The sequence below is a fragment of the Chlorocebus sabaeus genome, chromosome 2 (genome assembly GCF_047675955.1).
Source record: "Chlorocebus sabaeus isolate Y175 chromosome 2, mChlSab1.0.hap1, whole genome shotgun sequence".
NCBI lineage: Eukaryota > Metazoa > Chordata > Mammalia > Primates > Cercopithecidae > Chlorocebus > Chlorocebus sabaeus.
Genome location: NC_132905.1, coordinates 10,117,964 through 10,140,944, shown reverse-complemented (window position 1 = coordinate 10,140,944; position 22,981 = coordinate 10,117,964). Strand labels below are relative to the sequence as shown.

The window sequence follows — 22,981 nt, the reverse complement described above, 5'->3', positions numbered from 1 at the left end:
AGCAAACAGGTGTCCATGGTGTTGGCTTGTTTTTCACCTCTGTGTGAGAAGTTTATATATATTTTCTTTTTGGTTGGCTTCAAAGAGCAAACAGACAGGAACACTACTAAAGTGATTACAATTTGTCATGTTGAAGAATAATGCCGCCTTATTATAATTTGATTGTCTATAATAAGGCCCATATGGAACTTCTGGCACTTTCTTTCAACTGTGTATTGTCAGCTGGACTTCTGACTCCTTTAAGCAAGATCTACATTGTTAAAGTGAAAATATAAGGTAAGGCTTAAAAAGCCTCGTCTGGAATGATTTGTGATGCCTCTGCTCCATCTAGATTTCCTCACTGGGCAGCACTGATTTTACTCCAAGTCTTAATACTACGAATCAGTACCGAAAGTACAGGTGAGCACATAAAAATGTGTCTGAAAAATGTTGAACAGTACAGAAACTCATGAGTCCACTCCTTTCCATCTGTTAGCAATTGGAGCCCCGTGCTGCCTGGGATAAAAGGGAAGGCTCTGCTCTCTGCTTCCTCTCCCCAGAGAATATCACACGAGCACAGAGGGTTCGATTTGCTGGGCAACAGTGGTCTCTGGACCGTCATGGAGCCATTTTTCTTCTTCTGAAAACACTGTCATCTGCATGTAGCCATTGTCAGATTCAGGAAGAAAAATAGGGTTTGGTTAATTTTTGAAGATAGAATTTGTCCCCCAGTTTGCCTAGAAAGGAAAGCAAATTAATATGCAAGCAGGAAGGAATGTGAAGAACAATACTAAAGATATTTTGCAGAATCTCAGAATTTCCTAAGCAGACTATGATTTTTTTTTCTTTCATTTTTTTTTTTTTTTTAGATGTTGCCGAGGCTGGAGTGCAATGGTGCAATCTCATCTCACTGCAACCTCAGCCTCCCAGGTTCAAGTGATGCTCCTGCTTCAGCCTCCTGATAGCTGGGATTACAGCATGTGCCACCACGCCCGGCTAATTTTTGTATTTTTAGCAGAGACGGGGTTTCACCATGTTGGCCAGGTTGGTCTCAAACTCCTGACCTCAGGTGATCCACCCACCTTGGCCTCCCAAAGTGTTGGGATTACAGGCATGAGCCAAGATGCCCAAACTTTTTTTTTTAAAGTTTGTTTTACTACAGCACTCAAAGTCACTGTGTGTGTGTGTGTGTGTGTGTGTGTGTATGTGTATATATATATATATATATATAAATGTAGGTATATACATTATACCTACACTGTATATAAATATATATTAATGTAGGTAATTCTGTACTTTTATTTTTTCCACTACTCCTACCCAATTTACATCAACTGATAAAAATTCATTGAGTAGTTTTTTAAATAATGGTTTCACATCTTTCAAGCCCATGGCAAAAACAGGGAAAGAACACAGACGGCACAACCATAGGAAATCCAGTTATGAAAGGGCTTCAAATCTGCCCAGTTAGGACAAAATTTCTCTCTCTGATTTCCTACTGGAGATTATTACACATTAGCTATAAGTATATTTTAAAAGTTGTTATTCTTTCTGACCAATAAATTGTCACATAAGCTCTGGGTGGCATAGTTTGGAAATTATTGTTAGACGAAAATAACCTTTTGTTGAACTGTTGCTAGCAGCCTGTGGCAATTTCTAACTAACACAGCTCAGGAATCCTCAGCCTCTTAATGCAGCCCAGGGGAGAAATCAAGAAATTACCTAGATAGTGATATTTTTTTACTTTTACTTAGATTGGTGGTTCACTACAGTGCTCCTTTTATAAAAAAGAGAAAATACAGATGAATAAAGAGTAAAACAAAATGCATCAATTATTCTATTACCGAAAGTCAACTGCTATCAACAATTTGCAATTATTTATTCCACGCTATTCTTTGGGGGGAATGACAGATCTATGGCACAAGCAGGCAGAGATCATTTTTACCCAAAGGAGATTCTTCTATGTGCTATTTCGAAATCTGCTTTTCTCATTTAACATTATATTACGGCTTTCTTCACCTGACCAATTCTATTTTTATGTCACCCTTGTTTATGGTGTCTAGTGTAAGGGTGTATCACAATCAATATAGAAGACCTATTGGTTCATTTCAGCTTTTTTTCTTATAGACAATACTGGAAAAATTTTACAGCCCCGTGAATAAAATATTGATTGTGTTCTCAATACATTCTTTTAAAACATTTTTTATTGATGCATAATGGATGTACATAATTTTGGGGTATGTGTGATAATTTAATACATTCATATAATTTGTTGTAAACACCACTGCACTTGGACCAGCCACATTCATATAATTTGTAAAGATCAAATTAGTGTACTTGAATTCATCACTTCAAATATTTGTCTTCTCTTTATGCTGAAAGCATTCAACTTATTCAATTTTAGCTAGTTTGAAATGTGCAGTAAACTATAGTCACCCTACTGATCTATCAATCAATAAATTATTAAATGCAGATTTGCTCATTCAGAAAGCATGTGTGTTTGAAGACTTTAAAATTGCATATGCCAAAGTGCCATGGTGGAAACAAGCTTCTTAGTGGTCCAGGTAGTTGATCAAGAAATTATCTAAGACTTCAGAGGGAAATAAAATAACATGAAAATACAAAACCAAGAAATCTAGATTTCCATTGTCCTCTGGCATCTTTTCTGAGATGGGAGTTTAGTCTGGATAACACAGATATAAAAATGTTCCACTTAGCCATTTTTCTTCCTCTTTTGGGGGAAGAGAGAAGCAATGTTAATTTTAGCTGCTTATACTAATTGAACCAAGCTAGGTTGGACCAATTATCCAGTGTGATACTCTTTACTGTAAATCAAAACATCGCTACCTGTTTTACTACCCTGTGGACATAACCTCAGGATATTTAAGGTTCATCTCACATGGGGGCAGCAGAAGTCTAGCCCAGGGCCTTAGCATGGTACATCATCATTAATCCATAGTTATTAACTGATGTGGAGATGTTACATTTGTAAGATTAAATAAACCATTGTCTGTTGCTGACATAGGTGGAGGGTGGAAAGAAATCTATCTAAGAGAGCAACACACACTTGCTTCCTATATAAAGCTAGTGTGCATTTTCTGTTTTCTCCCTCAGCAACTCCTCTGCTGGAGGGGTAAGTGAATCTGTCAACTTGAGTTCCAATGGCAAGTAAAATGTGGGTAGAGAATTAAGCAATAAAATGTTCTTCTCTTGTTTCCCTTTGGGCAGTAGGTTTTGCTTTGGGGATATTCCTAAGGACACATGAATTGGCATACTCTTAAGTAGAGTCCACTTATGTGTCATTTTTTCTTATTTTTTTGAGATGGAGTCTCACTCTGTTGCCCAGGCTGGAGTGCAGTGGTGCGATCTCGGCTCACTGCAACCTCCATCTCCCAGGTTCAAGCGATTCTCATGTCTCAGCTTCCTAAGTAGCTGAGATTATAGGCGTGTACCACCATGCCTGGCTAATTTTTGTGTTTTTAGTAGAGATGGAGTTTCACTATGCTGGCCAGGCTGGTCTTGAACTCCTGGTCTCAAGCGATCCTCCTGCCTCAGCCTCCCAAAGTGCTGGGATTATAGGCATGAGCCACCACCCCTGGACAATATGTATGATTTAAAATGGAGAAATACTGCTGCAGGCAGAGTGAGTGAAGAGTGATTCCCAGGGTAAGCCACATTGGGCAAGAGGGATTTGTGGAAGATTCTTCTGTTCCATGATTAGTTCCTAACACGCACAACCTTCCAGACTGGTAGCAGCGTTTCACATTTACTAAAGGAAAAGTACCCAATGTTATGGAAACAAACAAACAAACAAAACAAACAAACAAACAAAAAACCACACCAGAAAACCTGCCTTGAAATACAAAAAACTCATAATCCACAGCCTAGAACACATTCGTCATCTGTTTAACAAACACTTCCCCAAAGCGAGAAAACAGTTTTGAATGAGCCAGAATTAGGCTGCAGACTTTCTAAGAATTGTTTGGCCTGTGCAAAGAAAGAAAGAAAAAGGCACATCCTATTCACTGGCTGTTTAAACACTTCTCTGTTTCTGTTCCTCACCCAGTTGTAATTTTCACTCTTCTCTCCACTTTCTATCTCAAAACTCTGTTTATTTCACTCAGAGTTCTTTCTAAACTCTGGAAGTGTTTGCTTGTTAATTTTCTTTCTTTTTTAAATTGCTGGTCTCTCCACTAGAAGGAAAGCTCCCATGAAGTACACTGTTCTACCTGCTGTGGAACCTAAAATCATTCCTGGCACGAAGAAAATACTCATATCTGTTGCATGAATAAATGAAAGTATCCACCCCTTTTATATATTGCCTAACACTGGCTGCCTGATAGACTCTCAGGCTGGAATGACAGATGGTCATCTAAGTAGCTTCAAATTATAAGTGCTATGAAGGATGAAGGAAGTAAAGTGGTCCATGATGGGTGTATTTACTTGATTCTCAACTGTACCCAAGAAAAATACCAAAGCAAGTGTTATGACGAAGGACAACCTACATGGCTGCGCTGTTGGGAATCATTTGGTAAACTGGAGAGTGGATACCCCATCTTAAGGGACAGTCACAACTCACATTCTGTCTGCAAATATAGGGCAAAACTACCCATTGTGGGGAAGTCTGAAATATAGAATTGTATTGACATATCATTGCTTTAAAATATCATCAACTTTGTCAGTTCAAAAATATAATTAATGAATTAAAATATTATTTAAAACACTATGTAGGCCAAGTAAGAGGTATCTGTGGCTAGAGGCATTCTACAGGTGGCTAGTTTTCAACTTCTGGTTTATGTTTTTTATGTTATTTTACTTCTTCAAACCCACAGCCAACATCATACAACTTCTGGTCTAAATGCCTAGCTCAACATTCTCTAGAAGAACCGTTTCTTGGAAAATTGAGCCACCTTGTTAGAGGCCCAACAGTTACATGGATGATTAAGTTTGAGAAACACTTGGTTAAACAAAGTGAAACAGGCATGCTGGCTGCAGGACTTCTCAGAGCCTTTAGAAGGCTGATGTCCATTGCGAATCTTCAGTAGAGACTATAAAGCAAATGGATTTTCTGAAATTATTCCATAGTGGAGCCCTATTTATAGGCCCATCTTATTGGACTAATGTTCCACAGACCAACTTGGGAAGTACTAGCATGCTGGTTAACATTAGGTGCCAACTTGATTGGATTGAAGGACGCCTAGAGGGCTGGTAAAGTATTGTTTCTGGGTGTGTCTATGAGGGTATTGCCAGAGGAGATTAACATTTGAGTCAGCGGACTGGGAGAAGAAGACCCACCCTTGATGTGGGTGGGCACCTTCCAATCGGCTGGCAACATGGCTAGAACAAAGCAGGTGGAAGAAGGTGGGCTAAGCTGGTCTGCTGAGTCTTCCACCTTCATCTTTCTCCTGTGCTGGATGCTTCCTGCTCTTGGACATTAGACTCCAGGTTCTTCGGCCTTTGGACTCTTGGACTTACACCAGTGGTTTGCCAGGGACTCTCGGGCCTTTGGCCACAGACTGATGGCTGCACTGCCAGCCTACCTACTTTCGAGGCTTTTGGACTTCAGCCACTACTGGCTTCCTACCTCCTCAGCTTGCAGACGGCCTACAGGGTGATTTCACCTTGTGATAATGTGAGACAATTCTCCTTAATAAACTTCCTTTAATATACACCGCTATCCTGTTAGTTCTGTCCCTTTGGAGAACCCGACTAATACAACTAGTTTTAGAAATTTTGAAAGATACAAGATGTTTCAAAACTTTAAAGTGTTTCATCTCTTTGAACCTATAGGCACAGTGGTTACGTGTGCGGGCAATGGTGACCAATTTCCAACCTGCCACTTTCTAGCACTATGATTTTGCACAAGTTACTTTACCTCTCCGTGACCTAGTAAACTTGATAAGTTATAGCCGTTATAATTTTTGAGGGAGCGAATCGGATGGGACGATACCAGAGGGAATGATAACTCAAAATTTATTTTACAAATTAATTGCAAAAAACAATTGACTAGATATTTCCACCGATTAACGCCATGATATGTTAAAGACCAAATTTAAAATATCAAGTAAATAGTACAAATCTATTGTACTATGATTCTAAAGTTTAAGTGAAATCATATACACCATATATATTTTGAAACGACTGTTTCAAGTTGTTTAGGCAGACCAGATAATGACATTGCAATAATACATCCTAACACTCTTTGAAAAGTTGACACATGACGTGTACCACCCTTATTCTTGTGAGGTTCATTTAACACATATTATTGGATGCCAACATGTGCCAGTCATTATGTCAGGCATTGGGAATACTCAGTTGCATAAAAAACGGCCATGTACTTTAAGATAACTGTCTCAATGTGTCAAAGCGGTCAGATAGCAGAACAGCGTTCTTCAAATTTCAGACTGTGATCATTAGTAGATTTGAAAATAATTTAGTGGGTCAAAACCAGCAGTAAACAAATCAAACAGAATAGAAAAGAATACAAAATCCCTGCAGGGGTTACCGGCTGCGGGAATAGTATTACTTCATGAATTCTTTGTTTCATGTATGTGCGTGTATATCAGCTCAAGTTGTAAAATCTAGTTCTTACTATGGGGTCACAGTTAAATTACAAAACTAATGTAATGAATACACTCAGATGAATTACCATAGGTGGATACTGTAGCAGCTTCTACTTGCTCCATTCACTTAATGATTTCCAGACAATGTTAGGTAGAGAAGATAAATCTGGTTTCTATCTGTGGCATGTTATCTTTGCTGGAAGAACCTTCCTTCTACTGAAAAAACTGAAAATGCTAGCTGATAGCTATTTGCACTTCAACACAGACACGTGACTCAATTTCACCAAAGGGATCTAAGGATAAATTTTAGGAAACTCCTTTCTTATTCATAGGACATTATGACACATACATCGAAAATATTACAGGTCCAATTCCAGGTCACTGCAACAGAGTGACTATCACAATAGAGTCACACACATTTTTCGGTTTCCTGGTGCACATAAAAGTTCTCCACTATCCGGGAGTCTATTAAGTGTCCAATAGCATTATGTCTAAAAAAACAATGTACATACTTTAATTTAAAAATGCCTTATCTCATGGTGTATATGTACTACATTTTCTTTATCCAGTCTATTGTTGATGGTCATTTGGCTTGATTCCATTCTTTGCTATTGTGAATAATGCTGCAATGGAATACTATGCATCCATAAAAAGGAACAAAATCATGTCCTTTGCAGGGATGTGGATGGAGCTGAAAGTCATTATCCTTGGCAAACTAACGCAGGAACAGAAAACCAAACACCGCATGTTCTCACTTATAAGCAGGAGCTGAACAATGAGAACAGATGGACACAGGAAGGGGAACAACACACACTGGGGCTTGTCAGGGGGTTATGGGAGGGAGAGCATCAGGATAAATAGCTAATGCATACTGGGCTTAATACCTAGGTGGTGAGTTGATAGGTGCAGCAAACCACCACAGCACACATTTATTTTAAATTCTGGGGTACACATGCGGGTAACCTAGGGGTTCCTGTACGTCCTGCATGTGTACCCCAGAATTTAAAATAAAAATTAAAACAAAACCTTTATTTCTAAAATGCTGACACAAAGACACAAAGTGAACACAGGCCATTGGAAAAATGGTGCTGATAGACTTCCTTGATAAAGGATTGTCACAAACCTTTAATTTGTAAAAATGCAGCATCTGTAAAGCACAAGAAAGAGAGGTATTTCTGCATACTTGGAATCATGTTAAAACCACAAGGGACTAAGCGTAGGGACTAAGCAGTAATAGAGGATACCAGTAGAGCAAGACTGAGGCGGTTTAGTGGGGGCTGCGAAGATGTTGAAGCAACCTGAACTCCCCTACCTCTAGGGTTCTTATTACATGCAAGAAATAGCACATTCTCCTTGTTAAGGGAACCATTATTAATTGAGTGTTGTGTGTTTCCTGCAGCCAAAGTAAAAATGATACATTACCAACCCCTAAATGATACACTATTCAAATTCCATCACTCTGAAAAGCCATTTGATCTATTTCATAATTATTCATTTCTAAGTTTCTAACAATTTAGAAAACATACTGTTTTATTTAGCATTACTACTACTGATGGCCTATATTATCTTCTAACTTTACAAAAATCCCTAGGGCAGGTAGTAGCTTCCTTTTGTAGATGAAAACACAGGTTTTGAAATGACTCAGTATAACAGGCTTAGGTGACAGATGGATCTTTGTTCCACTTCTGCCACTAATTAGCTTTGTGACCTTACACAGGTAGTTTAAGTTCTCCCCAAGTTCTCTCCCCTGTTCAATGGCAATAGAAATACCTACTTTGTTGGGTTGTTTTAAGAATAAAAGCAGAAAATGTATGCAAAATGCTTACTACACAGCCTAGAAATAATGAATTACTTAAAAACAGGGCAATTATTGTCATTTAGTGCAACCACATAGCTATTAAGTCGTAGAGTCTGGACTCATACCCAGGTCACCCAGGCTCCTAACACTTCCACATCATCTCTGCCACAGCAAACATCTCATATTAAGCATTTCTTACTGCTAAATGCATCAAAATCCCAGTGGTATAGCTGAGGACGTTGTTTACTCCAAAACTTGCATAATGTCAGATGGATTTTCCCTTTGCACTGACAAAGTCTTTTGGGTGGCTAGTTCTCTTTACCAGTTGAAAAGGCACGGCCTTGTGGACATAAGGCAGAAACAACACAAAATAAAAAACAATTAATAATTCACTTGGCCTTCTAATGTTGAAATTGGGTAATCCTTTTTATTTGTTTTTAGTTTTCACTTGGGATTTTAGGTATTTACAACTTTGCATATGCTAATATCTTTGAATTTCATTGCTTCAAGTTGCAACTTCATTGAACAAGTTTCAAATAATTGGCAAAAATAGACACGTTGACTATCTAAGACTATGGGCTTTGGAGATGGACAATTTTGGCTGTGCCCATTTTTAGCTGTGCGTCAGGAGTGATTTGGTTTCTCTGAACTGTTGACTTCTTCGTCTGTAAAATGGTGAAAATATAGGAATTCCCTGTTCAGGTTTGATGGCTTAATGAGCTGATTTCTTCAAAATGATTTAATCACAGAATTTGACGTAAAATGCGAGAGGGATTCATGCTGTCCGAAATCATCCAAGAGTGGAGATATCTGGTTAGCTTCATGGAGAACCTGGCGCTGAATATCAAGTCAATGTTTGATAAACAGAGAGAGAAAGAGACAAAGGCGGAGAAAATGGCGTTTGCACAGGTCAGGTGTTGGCCATATTGACTAGAGAAATTTAAGGGAAGGGTGGAAAATGCAGTTGGAAAATAGGCGGAGGAAAGATTGTGGAGAACCTTAAATGTCAGACAAAGAAACTGAGGCTTATGGGCATGGACACTAACATTTCTATTGTTTCAAAAATAATTTTTCAACTTTTATACCCTTCTCACCCAAGTTAGGACTTGTGCCTTTGGTTATACAACTCTTAAATTAGAGTCAACTGTGCTATCTCTGTGAGTTTGGACTAAGGAAGGAAAAGGCAAAATATAAAAATAAAATATGAGGTAGTAGACAGGGAGAAAACCCACAATACTAGTAATGGCTAATTACTCTTTTTTTTTTCAAAATGCAATTTGTGCTAAGTACTTTATATGGCCTATTTCATTTAATCTCTAAAAGCATGAACAATGTGAAAATGTGCTAGATACTATTATTATCCCCATTTTACAGATGAGGAAACTGAGGCTCAGGAGGTGAAGTAGCTTGCTCAAGGTCAAACAGCCAGTAGGTGACAGAGGTAGAGAGGAAACCTAGGCTCCCTGACTATGATGCTTATGTTTAATTCACACTAAATACCATGTAGAAAAGGACTCTGGAGACCTTGGTTCTTTAATTCCAATTCTACCACTAAACAGTAGAGGCAGGATGAAGTTGTCATGCCCTGAGAGGGACAAACCTGTGAATTAAACTGGTGGGCATTTTGTTTTTATCGTTGTTAGGTGATGAAAGAAGAGTTCCATTTTGGACACAGTAGAGTTTAGATACTCAGTGAGCAGCCAAGTGGGGATGTAGAAATTCAAGCAGATACGTGGAAGAGGAGGCAGCTGAGACTCATGTCTGGACTTCAGGGATGGATCCAGGCTAGAGATGTAAATGTGGAACTTGTCAACCCATAGCAGTATTTAAATCCTTGGGATTAAATCCATGGAGTCCTTGGGACTCCATGAAGCTAACCAGATATCTCCACTCTTGGAGGAAATAAGCGTAGTTAGAGAAATCCAAGAAGTGAACCCTGGAGAAGTCCAACATTTAAAGGGTGAGATCCAGCAAAGGAGATGAAGGAAAAGTAGCTAGGGAGGTGGAAGGATGTTGTTTCAAGCAGTAAGGTGTGGCCCACCCACTCACTGTGTCAGATTCAACTTGCAGGTCAGATCTACTAGGACAAAGAGATCTATAGGATTTGGCAACCAGGGTGATGGTGGGGAATTTGCAACATCATGGCGGCTGTGACAAGAGCCTGAATGGAGTGTGTTCAAGAGAAAAAAGAAGGGAAGTGAAAGCACAGAATATTGTTCTTATTATTAGTAGCCTGAGCCAACCTGAGGACTGATGTACTTATCACAATGTCTCTTAAAATATTATGTCTCTTACTAGATTATACACTCCTTGAAAGTCTAGAAACACGATTTATTTTTCAAATGCCTTGCACAAGGCTGGTGCTAAAGTAACGACTGCAGGATTTAATTACATCTTTTAAAGAAAAAAGATATTCTTCAATCTTATGCAACTCTGCCTGGCAACACTTTAAGCACCCCACACCCCCACTCAACACAAGTACATCTCTGGAAGTACTGTGTTGATAACAGAAATTTGGTGGGTTTTATTTTTAACCAATAAAAGTCAAGTTTGCATTATGTGATTATTTTTTGTGTGTGACGAATCTTTTAAATGCATATCTTACAGCTCTGGTTCAGTTGTTGTGGGGAGAGGAAAAAAAAACCTCATCCTTGCCAACACATTGGTTTGTGTGAATCACAGCTCAGTGAAACCTTTCAGGCATATAATTTATCTTTTCTTTGGCCTATGTAGTAAATGCTTCATTTGTTCATGAATTCTTGCCTTGTTTTAATTATGCTATGCCCTGAATGTAGTTTTATAAGGCACAAAAATAAGATTGTCGTTCTGAAAACACAGAAGATTTGTGTGTTTCCCCCAGGATGAAATGGTGGCATCTTTCTCCTAATTCACAGCTCTGTGGGTTTGTGGTTGGAATTCCAATCCAGCAGGGAGCAAGCCATAAAAGTGGGGGGAAGGGCTCCTGGAGGGGGGGCAGTGGACGCGGCTGAGCCCAAGGCATAATTCACCCTAAGAATTCTGAATCAATACACTGACGTCCATCCATGCACAATGTGGTACTCCCACCAAGAAAGCCACTGATTGAGAAGTTTTATTCATGTTACTTTCTGAGGGTTGGATTGTCTCGTTACATTTATAGAACAATTGCTTTTTTCCCCGCTAAATACAGAACTATGCAGCCGGGAGTCAGATAAGAAACCTTGACAATCAGAAGGCTGTTTTGTTGTTGTTGTTAAAAATCTTTGCAGGCATATGCATCTGGATATCCACAAGTTCACAGGCTGAGGGAGAAATGGCCATTTCATAACTTTTCTGTGTTTCATATGTACATGGTACAAAGTGGGCACTCAGTGTTTCAAACTTCAATATCACTGAAAAAAATGGAAATTTGTAATGTAACAAAATCAGATTCAGACTTCATTGGTGAATCTGAGGGAGTGAATTCACTTATTCAGAAAGGAAGGCAGTTACAATTCTTGAGTCTTCTGAGAGATCATTGTAACTTGAAAATATTACACAAGGGCTTTGCTCTATTAGATACCTGCCATGTTCCCAACACAAGCTCCCATTTTCTGACTCAAATCTCATTTTGGAACACATTCCACTCAAATTGAGGTTCTGTCCCTAAGAGTTCCTTTTCAATAAAGAAAGCTGAGTTAATAAATCACAACTCCAAAACTTTTCCTCGCTTTTCTTAGACTAGAAATAGATTGAGTGTGTTGAGGTTTTATGGCTGAGTACATTGGAGGGCTGGCTATCCTATGCTGAACTGGTTTACTTAATTAAGATGGGGATTTGGATGAATCACTGGACACCTGTGCAAAGATGAGTAAAATGCATTCCTTCATTGTCTTTCCATAAATAACTCAATCTTCTCCTAACTCAGCCAATGGATAGGCTTTGGATGCCCAGGCAAAAGAAACACTTGACTGTTAAATAATCACAACCTCAAGTGGCTTTAGAAGTCTATGACCAATAATGAGAATGGTTTCCCCACTCAGGCACAAGTAATAAGCAGTTTTTCCCTTATGCAGGAATATTGACGACCAGTTTACCGCCTCCGTACACGTAACTTTCAGGTCCCGGTTCATGCATTTGATGGAATGTTCCCTGGGCCACAGAGCCCAATTCTCCTGGCGTCTGGCATTTCCCCCACTCTCTGCTCCCCCAGCACAGCACTTGGCATCTTGCATTGCAATTGCAGGTGTATTTATTCACTTCTCTCACTGAACAGTGAACTCCACCAGGGCGGAGACTCTGTGTCTCACTCTCCACTATGGTCCCTGTGCCTCACCTGTGCCTGGCCCAGTGTCACACTTAGTAAGGAGCAGATGCCTGGATGCATTTGGAGACTCACTTTAAATTATATGGCAAGCTATTCAACTGGCTTTTCAAACTGGAAAGTGCGTGTTTGAAGGGAAAATTTTCAAACTCTGAAAGAAATGTTGGAAATAAGCTCTGAGTCAAAATGTATAGAAACCACAAGAATGCTGACAGTAAGAGCCTAAAACACATGATCCCGACTATCTTTTCCCAATTCTAACTCTCCAGAATGTTCAGTGGTGCCCAGTCTTCATAATGTAATTCTTCACGGCACCCTGGATGCATTAAAACCACAGATTAACATGATACTCATTTTCGTTAAGGAAAATAATTTACATACAGTGCTTAGAGTAGAGCCTGGCCCATTGAATATTTTCGATAAAATAATTTACATACAGTGCTTAGAGTAGAGCCTGGCACATTGAACATTTTCAATAAATGACAGCAAGTGTAATTATTAGCACTCCGGAAGTGCAAAGTTGCATTGTTATTAAGACAAATATATTTGGAACTCATCCATTTTATTCCTGGCTCTAAAGTCTGCTAGTGGCACTTAACTTTATTCCTAAGTTTTGAAAAATATTGTTATTTTAAAAGTTTGTTAACCAAGGAAATGCACGCCCTAAACCTATAATGTATCAAAGTTTACTTCCTTCTTGTTTTAAGGAGTTCTTTTCCTGCCTTGAATACAAACAAGCTCTCTCAAGGTTAAAAGCAAATGCTCTTTTTAGTGTCAAAAAGAGCTTGCCTTTGTTTGCTCAGGAAAAAAAGTGACTGATACCTTCTTTGAAAACAAAACAAACAAACAAAAACCCCAAAACAAACAAACAAAAAATCCCCCTAATTTTTACAAAGGTATTATGCTCCCCTTTGTTGGAAAAGAATTAGTACATTAAAGAGTCTGCCCAGAGCTGTAAAATCTCTTTATCCAAACACATACCATAGTGCAAAAGATAGTTAATATCAATTCAGGCCATTAAGAGTAAGAAAGGAAATGTGTTCCAACAAAACTCTGCATGTCAACAAACTACAGAGACTAGGTAGCATCTTTTAGGAACCATTTTTATTCCACTAATGCCTTTCCATCCAGGATCTATTGATCGTAAATGCAACCTGTCTACTTCTGCCTTTGAAAAATGGATGGACAAATTCATCTGCATGTAACTCACCTCCTCTTTTCTTTTACATAAAACAGATGCCACAGCTGTTATTGTTCTTCATGCAGATGTTTCTAACCAGAGAAACATCAGGGTGACACTCTGCTACAATGTGCTATTTGTTCTACAGGGGTCAACAGCTTGCTACCTTGCCTAGGCCCAGGGTGACTGACTGCATATGTGCAGTGGTCTTATCCCATTAGTGCCCCCAAGCATGTGTTCAGAACAAAGTGGATACACCTTGGCACACTTACCTTCCCTGCAGGGACATCATCGGACTGCCTTGATAATCCAGGAACCTCGTCCACCTTGTCTTGATGCTCTGCCCTCTTGGCTTCCTGCTGGCTGTCACCTGGCACGTTTTCCTGTCCCTTGTCCAGCTTGAAGAATTTGTCAAAAAAGCTGGAGTCCTTGGGCTTGGAGGGAGCTTCTCCTCCTGCTCCCCCTGCCTCAGGTGGGAGAAGTGTGGGATCCCCGGCGGCAGAGAGGACCTTGTCTTGGGCCGGGGCGTGCCCTGGGGTTTTATCTGTGTCCTGCCTCGGTCCAGCTGCCACCGGAAGTGTCCAGTTCTCACTTGGGTCTTTGTTTGCTGGAGCTTTATTGGAGCTGACATCAAGCTTCACTGATCCAAGGGATGAATCTGTGGCTTGGTCTCCGGTACGTCCTGGTACAGGCCGAGAGAGCATCAAGAAAAAACGAGATTTAGCAGCTGGTGCCTCGGGTTTGGCCTCTTTCCCAAGATTCTTTCCGTTGGCATCCGCAACAGCACTTATCTCCATTATCTCGGGGGAAGAAGTGGCCACATTATCCGTCTTGACACTTATTCCCAAGTCTACTGTAAACATAAACATAAACAGCGGTTATTCAGCCAAGCTGGGAAATTCAGGCACTAATAACGGACTCCAGACATTTTTTATACAAAAGCCATACTACAAACTGGAACTATGTTGTTCTCTGGTCATTCTGAAAGGTAGAAGTTAGCTCTCCAGATCTCCTTGGACCCTGCTTTGCTTGGGAGAGGGGAAGGCAAGGTTGGTGAGGAGGGAAAGCTACTTAATGGAAAGTCACTAGCTGCCAGGTGTGGAATGAGTGACAGTCAATGTTAATTAATCTTCTTTTATCTTCGTAAGAACTCTGTGAGAGCAGCATATTGTCACGATGTCAACTGGGAGGCAGTACAGCAGTTAGGAGCTTGGGTTCTGGAGCTAGAACAAGGTTTCTCAACCTCACCGCTACTCACATTTGAAACCAGATTATTCTTTGATATGGAGGTTCGTCCTGTGCATCATAGGCTGATTAGCAGCATCCCTGGCCTCTGCCTACTAGATGCCAGTCACATGTCCCAATCATGACAACCAAACATATCTCTAGGCATTGCTAAACGTCCCCTGGAGGACAAAATCACGTTTGAGAAGCACTGAGCCGAAATGTCTGTTTGAATCCAGGTTATCTAACTTTCTATGCCTCAACTCTCTGGTAAATGGAGATGGATAATGAATGTACCTTGTAATTTTGTACGAAGATTACATGAGTTAATAGTCTTAAAGCAAGTACAACAGTGTCTGGAATATATTAAGTGCTTAATAAATATCACAAACATTAGTTATTATCATTATTCATGAGTGAGAAAACTGACAGTCAGAGAGGTTAGTACACCCTCCCCTGGCTGCCCAGTAAGCTAATAAGCGGCAGAGTCTGGCTTCAGGCAGAAATCTGACTTCTAAGTTCATGCTCTCTCTGTCTTACCAAGGACTTGTATTAGCATAGACTGTTAAGAATATGGGAAGATTTTTAAAATACAGTACTCAGAAGGTTTCTCTTTGAAAGGCTGCAAGAGCAGATGTCTACACAAGAAGGCAAATTAGACATCAGGCTAGTGTGGAATTAAAGGTGTAGGGTTATCTGGCCAAGACTGTGTCTGTGGGTATAGGCTCCAACCCTTCCAGGGAAGGGCACTGTTTCCAACGTCCACCCTTTCTCCTTTGACCTCTGCCTTGACCTAAATTAACTATAAAAGGGTCCTCCTTTTCTAGGACCCTATTATAAATGAGTGTAATATTCAGGAAAAAAAGAACACCAAGAATGTTGGGATCCCAGTTAAAGATGAAGATTCTCTACTGATAGGCTGTGTGATAATGGGTAAATCACCAAAAATCTCTGAATCTCTTCATTTGTAAAATGGGAATATTGATAGTCTCCTGCAAGGCTGTTGTCATGCTTAAAGAAGAAAAGTCATGCAAAGGATCTGGCACAATGCCGTTTCCATAATAGGTGCTTCGTAATTGACAGATACTGTGATATCTTTTCAGGTTTCTCACATGCCTTTGACAACGTTGCATTTTGCTTGATACATCTGTAGTCAGACACTTTTCAATATCTGTTTGCAGGAAGACAGAAAAAGAAAGGGAAGAATTGAGATTTCTTTGATCTACTCATATTGCTCATTAATATGTAGTGAGAAATACATACACACACACACACACACACATGCCTCCATTAGCAATTATTTTTGCCAAACTCTAGTGTCTCGCAGTGTCTAGACTAAAGAACAAACATAAAAGGGGGAAGAGTGAGCTGGATTAAGCATTGAGGGCCAGGGAAGAAATCGTCTGGGGCAAACCCAGGGATGAATGTTAGGGGTTTCTCATAAACCTGAAACTGAAGGAAATCATCCTGCCGGCACATTGATCTTCTGGCTCTTCTTAACCTTTTTTTTCTGTGATTCAGGAATTCATAATGATGGCAAATACTATGCTAAAGAAGAAAAAAAGAGGGAGAATAAGTGAGTGATAGGTGGATGCATCAGGGTATAAAGTTAGCAAGTAAGGCTGAAGTGTCAGAGTGAGTATAAATGAATTGTGGGAATGGTCCATGTCAGGGGAAGAGAGAATGGTTGACAAAAAGGGAAATGCTAAGATTCAAAACAGGGAAGGGCTTTTCAAACTGCCAAGAGCACCAACTTATTTCCTTCCTTTTAATTCCTCTCTTCCTTACCCACTGGCTGGAAAGCAAAGGAGTTAGTGGTAAGTAAGAGTGTTATAGTCAGAGAAAAAGTCTTTGAAAAACACAAAGTACTTTCCACGGACAGCCTTTTTTTTTATTTTAAAGTGCCAATATGTTGCTTTGAAAAAGAATAAATTCCTTACATCCAGGTATCTGGAATAGATTACCAACCATAAAAAAATCCAGTACCAGATGGAGTCACAGGTAAATTCTACCAGTTGTACAAAGAAGAACTGGTACAATTCCTACTGAAATTATTCCAAAAAAATTGAGTAGGAGGGAGACCTTCCTAACTCATTTGATGAGGCCAGCATCATCCTGATATCAAAACCTGGCAGAGATACAACAACAAAAGCTTCAGGCTAATATCCTTGATGAACTTCAATGCAAAAATCCTCAACAAAATACTGGCAAACTGAATCCAGCAGCACACCAAAAAGCGTATCCACCATGATCAATTAGGCTTTATCCCTGGGATGCAAGGTTGGTTTAACATATGCAAATCAATAAATGTGATTCATCACATAAACAGAACTAAAGACAAAAACTACATGATTATCTCTATGCACATAAACTAGAAAATTTAGAAGAAATGGATAAATTTCTGGACATATACACCCTTCCAAGACTGTACCAGGAAGAAATTGAATCCCTGAACAGATCAATAATGAGCCCTAAAATTGAGGAAGAGAATCCAGAAATAAGACCACACACCTACAACTATCTAATCTTCAACAAACCTGACAAAAACATGCAATGGGGAAAAGATGTCCTATTCAGTAAAAAGTGCTGGGATAACTGGCTAGCCATACAGAGAAGATTAAAACTGGACCCCTTTCTTACAACATATACAAAAATCAACTCAAGATGAATTAAAGACTTGACTGTAAAACCCAGAACTATAAAAACCCTGGAAGACAACCTGGACAATACCATTGAGGACACAGGCATGGACAAAGATTTCATGACAAAGACATCAAAAACAATTGCAACAAAAGCAATTATTGGCAAATGGGACCTAATTAAATGAAAGAGCTTCTGCACAGCAAAAGAAACTATCAACCAAGTATACAGGCAACCTACAGAATGGAAGAACATGTTTGCAAACTAGGCATCGATAAAGCTCTAATATCCAGCATCTATAAGTAACTTAAACAAATTTACAAGGAAAAACTAAACAACCCTATAAAAAAGTGGGCAAAGGACATGAACAGACATTTTTTTAAAAGAAGGCATACAGGTAATCAACAAGCATATGAAAAAAAGCTCAATATTACTAATCATCAGAGAAATGCAAATCAAAAACCACAATGAGATGTCATCTAATGCCAGTCAGAATGATACTATTAAAAACAAAAAATAAGATGCTGGTAAGGTAGTGGAGAGAAAGGAATGCTTATACCCTGTTGGTGGGAGTGTAAATTAGTTCAACCATTGTGGAAGACAGTGTGGCAATTCCTCAAAGACCTAAAGATAGAAATACCATTCCACCCAGCAATTCCATTACTGGGTACATACCCAAAAAATAGAAATCATTCTTTTATAAAGATACATGCATGCATATGTTCATTGCAGCACTATTTACAATAGCAAAGACATGGAATCAACCTAAATACCCACCAATGATAACCCGGATGAAGAAAATGTGGTACCTGTATACCATGGAATACTATGTAGCCATAAAAAAGAACAAGATCATGTCCTTTGCAGGAACATGAATAGAGCTGGAGGCCATTAGCCTTAGCAAAGTAATGCAGAAAAAGAAAATCAAATACTGCATGTTCTCACTTATAAATGGGAGCTAAATTATGAGAACACATGGCCACACAGGGGGAAAAACACACACTGGGGTCTATCGGAGGGTGGCGGGTGGGAGGAGGGAGAGGATCAGGAAAAAAAAATAACTAATATATATTATTTCATCACCCAGGTATTAATAATACCTATTTCATCAGCCAGGCTTGATACCTGGGTGATGAAATAATCCGTATAAGAAACCCCCATGACACAAATTTACCTATATAACAAACCTGCCCGTGTATCCCTGAACTTAAAAGTTAAAAAAATGCAAAAAGATGACAAACCAAAGAGATGTTACTTTTCATTTTTAAAAACATCAAAGAATTTAAGGAAAATTAAAAAGAAATCAAGTAAGAATGACAATAGCAGCTCCAAAATATTTAGAAGGTAGAGTTGAAATTTTTGATTTTCTTAGTGTAAAAAAATATTTTGTGCTGCATGTTTTTTTAAAGACAGTCATTTTATCTGTATATGTGATTAAAAACTTACTTCCAGTGCCATCTTCGTGTAATTGTTAAGGACTTGGATTGTGGCCCGCGCGCGGTGGCTCAAGCCTGTAATCCCAGCACTTTGGGAGGCCGAGACGGGCGGATCACGAGGTCACGGGATCGAGACCATCCTGGCTAACATGGTGAAACCCCGTCTCTGCTAAAAAAATACAAAAAACTAGCCGGGTGAGATGGCGGCGCCTGTAGTCCCAGCTACTCAGGAGGCTGAGGCAGGAGAATGGCGTGAACCTGGGAGGCGGAGCTTGCAGTAAGCTGAGATCCGGCCACTGCACTCCAGCCTGGGCAACATAGCGAGACTCCGTCTCAAAAAAAAAAAAAAAAAAAGAACTTGGATTGTGGATCAGAGGAACCTGGCTTTGGCTCTTAACTGCTCACTCTTTAAATGGATAACCTGGGAAAGTTGTTTCCTGTCTCTGTGCCTCAGTTTTCTTACAAATGGGCATGAAAATAACAGTGCCTTCTTCAGAGGGTAATTCTGAGGATTAAATGAAATATTGCCCAGACAGTGCTTACTGCGGACCAGTAGATGATAGGTGTTCGGTAAACAGTAGTCATTTTTGTTATACTAATATAATACTAATATAATTACTATTTTGTATTTTTAAATGTAAGCCATAAGGAAAGGAATTATTCTAATAGTTTAATTTACAAACTTGATTTTTCTAGGAAGACTTTTAAAAACAATAGTGATATAAATCAATTTATCGTAAGAAGCATAAGTATCCGGGCCAAGCAAGTTTCAGAAACGTTTATCATTTTCAAAGTACCAAATATTCTAGTCAAAACAAGCTGCTTCATCAGAGTTCTAGTTATATATTTAAACATACGTGCATACACACGTTTGTATTACAATAGTCAAAACTTCTTAGGAAGAATTATCTTTTTTTTTCATGTGCCAAAGCTAAAGCTTTCACTTGCTACAGCTATGTACTAGTCTATTTCCATCCTGCTATAAAGAACTGCCCAAGACTGGGTAATGTATAAAGGAAGAGGTTTAATTGACTCACAGTTTAGCATGGCTGGGGAGGCCTCAGGAAACTTACAATCATGGTGGAAGTCAAAGGGGGAGCAAGGAACTTTCTTCACAAGGCAGCAAGAAGAAGTGCCAAACGAAGGGGGAAGAGCGCCTTATGAAACCATTGGATCTTGTGAGAACTCACTTACTTTCACGAGAACAGCATGGAGGAAACTGCCCCCATGATCCTATCACCTCCACCTGGTTGCTCCCTTGACACGCGGGGATTATGGGGATTAAATTCAAGATGAGATTTGGGTGGGACACAAAGCCTGATGATATCAAGCTGTAAAAACAATAGCTAACATTCATGGATTGTTTCCCAGCATTAGGATAAATGTACGTAACAAGAGGCATTGTATTTATGTATAACATTTTATTTATTTTTTATTTATTTATTTGGATAAATGTCTATAACAAGAAACATTTTATTTAAGTATAACAGCAAATCTACAAGTTAGGTACTATCATCACTCCCATTTTACAGGTCAGGAAACTGAGGCTCTGAAAACTCAAGTCAGTTTTCTAACCTTGTCCAGCTAATGACTGGTAGATTTAGTATTTGAACCCACGTTTGCCTGATTCCAAAGTTCAAACTCCCAACAACATGTGGTATCCAAAGCAAGAACAGAAGAGAAAGAAGAAACAGAAGGAAGGGAAGATGAACAAAGTAGACAAAGTTTAGTTAATAGAATTAGTGGATACTCAAGAAAAAATTATGCACAAGAGGGGGAAAAAACCCCCTGTTTTGCCACATCTGGGAAACATTGATATCTATATATTTTGGGTTTTAAATAAAAATTAGATTATGTCATTCATCTGCATAAAATCATCCAAAGAAGGGTCTCACAAAATTAAAACAAAAATCCAAACTCTCTACCATGGGCCACACCCTCCAGAACTCCAGCTTGTGCTGTTTTTCCTCACACCTTTCAACATACCAGCATGTTTCCACCTGCAGCCCTCACCACTAGTTATTCTTTCAAGCTGGAAATATTTTCACTAAGATCTTCCTATGGTTACCTTCTTATCATTCAAGCTTAGGTCATGTCAGGCCTTCCCTGACTCCTCCATCTGAAGTAACCCCTCCTGCTCACACCGTTTATTCTCTAGACTCCACAGAGGATTCATCACTCTCTGAAATAATCCCATTAATTTCTTCTTCACTTGTTTCCTCTCCACTACCTGAAGCCCCAGGTGGACCCGTACTTGGTCTTCTCTGCTTACAGCTGCATTCCAGTGTCTCCCATAGTGCTAGACAATAGGATTAAGCCAGGTAACATGGGTGAAGCAGCAAGCACAGAGCTTGAGGCACAGCCTAGAAAACACTCCGCAAAGGACGATTGTAACCGTAGTAGGGCACGCCAGTGAACAGGTCGGGAAACTGAGTCTCTGAGAAGAGACTGATGTTGTGCTGGATGGAATTCCTTTTCTCTGACAATACATTATCCAAATCCTCCAAGCCTTCAGCTTAAAGAGGAAAGTAGAAACTGACATTACAATTTTATTTACAAAGTGTCCATGTATGAACATTATTCACCACCCAATCATCTCTTCTTATGCAAGCAACACCGTCCTATGCATCAATAGCCTGATCTGTCAGGATTCAGGATAAAGTGGACATACACACACTGATTGCAAAGGGAAATTGCAAATCTTGCAAAAAATGCAGGGGTTTATAGAGTCTTGTAACACTGGTGAGCTGCCCAGATCATACACATGACTGTGGTTGGACAAGCATCTGGCAAAGTTAAAACAGATCACCGAAGACGGAAAAGTGGACAACACCACACAGTAAGTTCTTCAAAAGAGAGTTGCATTAGAATATCAAAGGACTATGTTAGGCCTTTGGGAAAACTCAAAACTTCATGAAGACCTCAAAAACTGATGCAAAAACGACCCTTTAATGGTCATGCTGCAAGAGTCAAATCACACTTCAAACAGCTGTGGCTTTCTATGTTGTGCCAACGCATGTGTTGTTTTAAAGGTCTCAAACTCAGGGTACATGTGGCAGATACGTATGGCTTGGAGGAAGATGTTAGATTCGAAACTTTCACTGAATGATCGCATTTCATGCTTTTCATCCGCACATTAAAAAGCCAGAATGTCTTTGCCAAGAAATTCTAGCATAAATAAAAGGATGGGATTTTGGAACATCGTGGTAGAATTCTTAACTATCAGCTTTATACAACATGTCTGGACATTTAGTGATAGAAATGCTGGATTCAAATGGAATGCAGGCAAAGGTACTGCTACCCCCATGCTCTTCAGAAAGCATCCTCTAAAAGCGGCAGTGATGATCGGATACCGTGGGGCAAGACTGACGGTGACACTCACCATTTCCACTCTTTTCTTTGGTCATGTGTTTCCTGTCATTCCTGTGCTACAAACTCTGGAATACGCAAAGTTCATTCAAATGCAAAACCAGCCTTTGCTCCAACACGAGCCAATATTTTCATTTAAAGACACATCAGATGTTTCATTTGGTCTTTTGTGTGTTTTTTTTTTTTGTAAATCTGATAATAATGTACTTTTAATCTGTGTTTACAACCGAAATAATTAATCTCTCTGAACCCTTTGTTTTTCCTGTTTCTATCCTCCATCCTCATTGCCAGATAAATAACATCTGCAACCTGATGTAGCACATTGAACTTTGTTTACACTCACGCAAACACGTGTAAGCATCCCAGATACACATAAACAGGAACTGTATCTGTCATTGTTGTTTTTATAGAAATTGATCACATTAGACATATTTTCTGATTACTTTTGTACATTATACTTGGTCCTCATAGTCAATAGCTCCAAATCCATCTTATCTTCTAAAATAGGTG

At 39.3% G+C, this 22,981-nt stretch overlaps 1 protein-coding gene across 2 annotated transcripts in view; it reads right to left on the bottom strand.

The window, feature by feature from the left end:
- Positions 1-22,981, bottom strand: part of BCAS1 (brain enriched myelin associated protein 1) — a 113,436-nt gene that overhangs the window by 71,933 nt on the left and 18,522 nt on the right. For both annotated transcript variants that reach the window (XM_008013661.3, XM_008013687.3), the window contains exon 4: positions 14,075-14,655. In XM_008013661.3, coding sequence (XP_008011852.3) covers positions 14,075-14,655 — 581 coding nt within the window. The remainder of the gene's footprint in view (positions 1-14,074; positions 14,656-22,981) is intronic.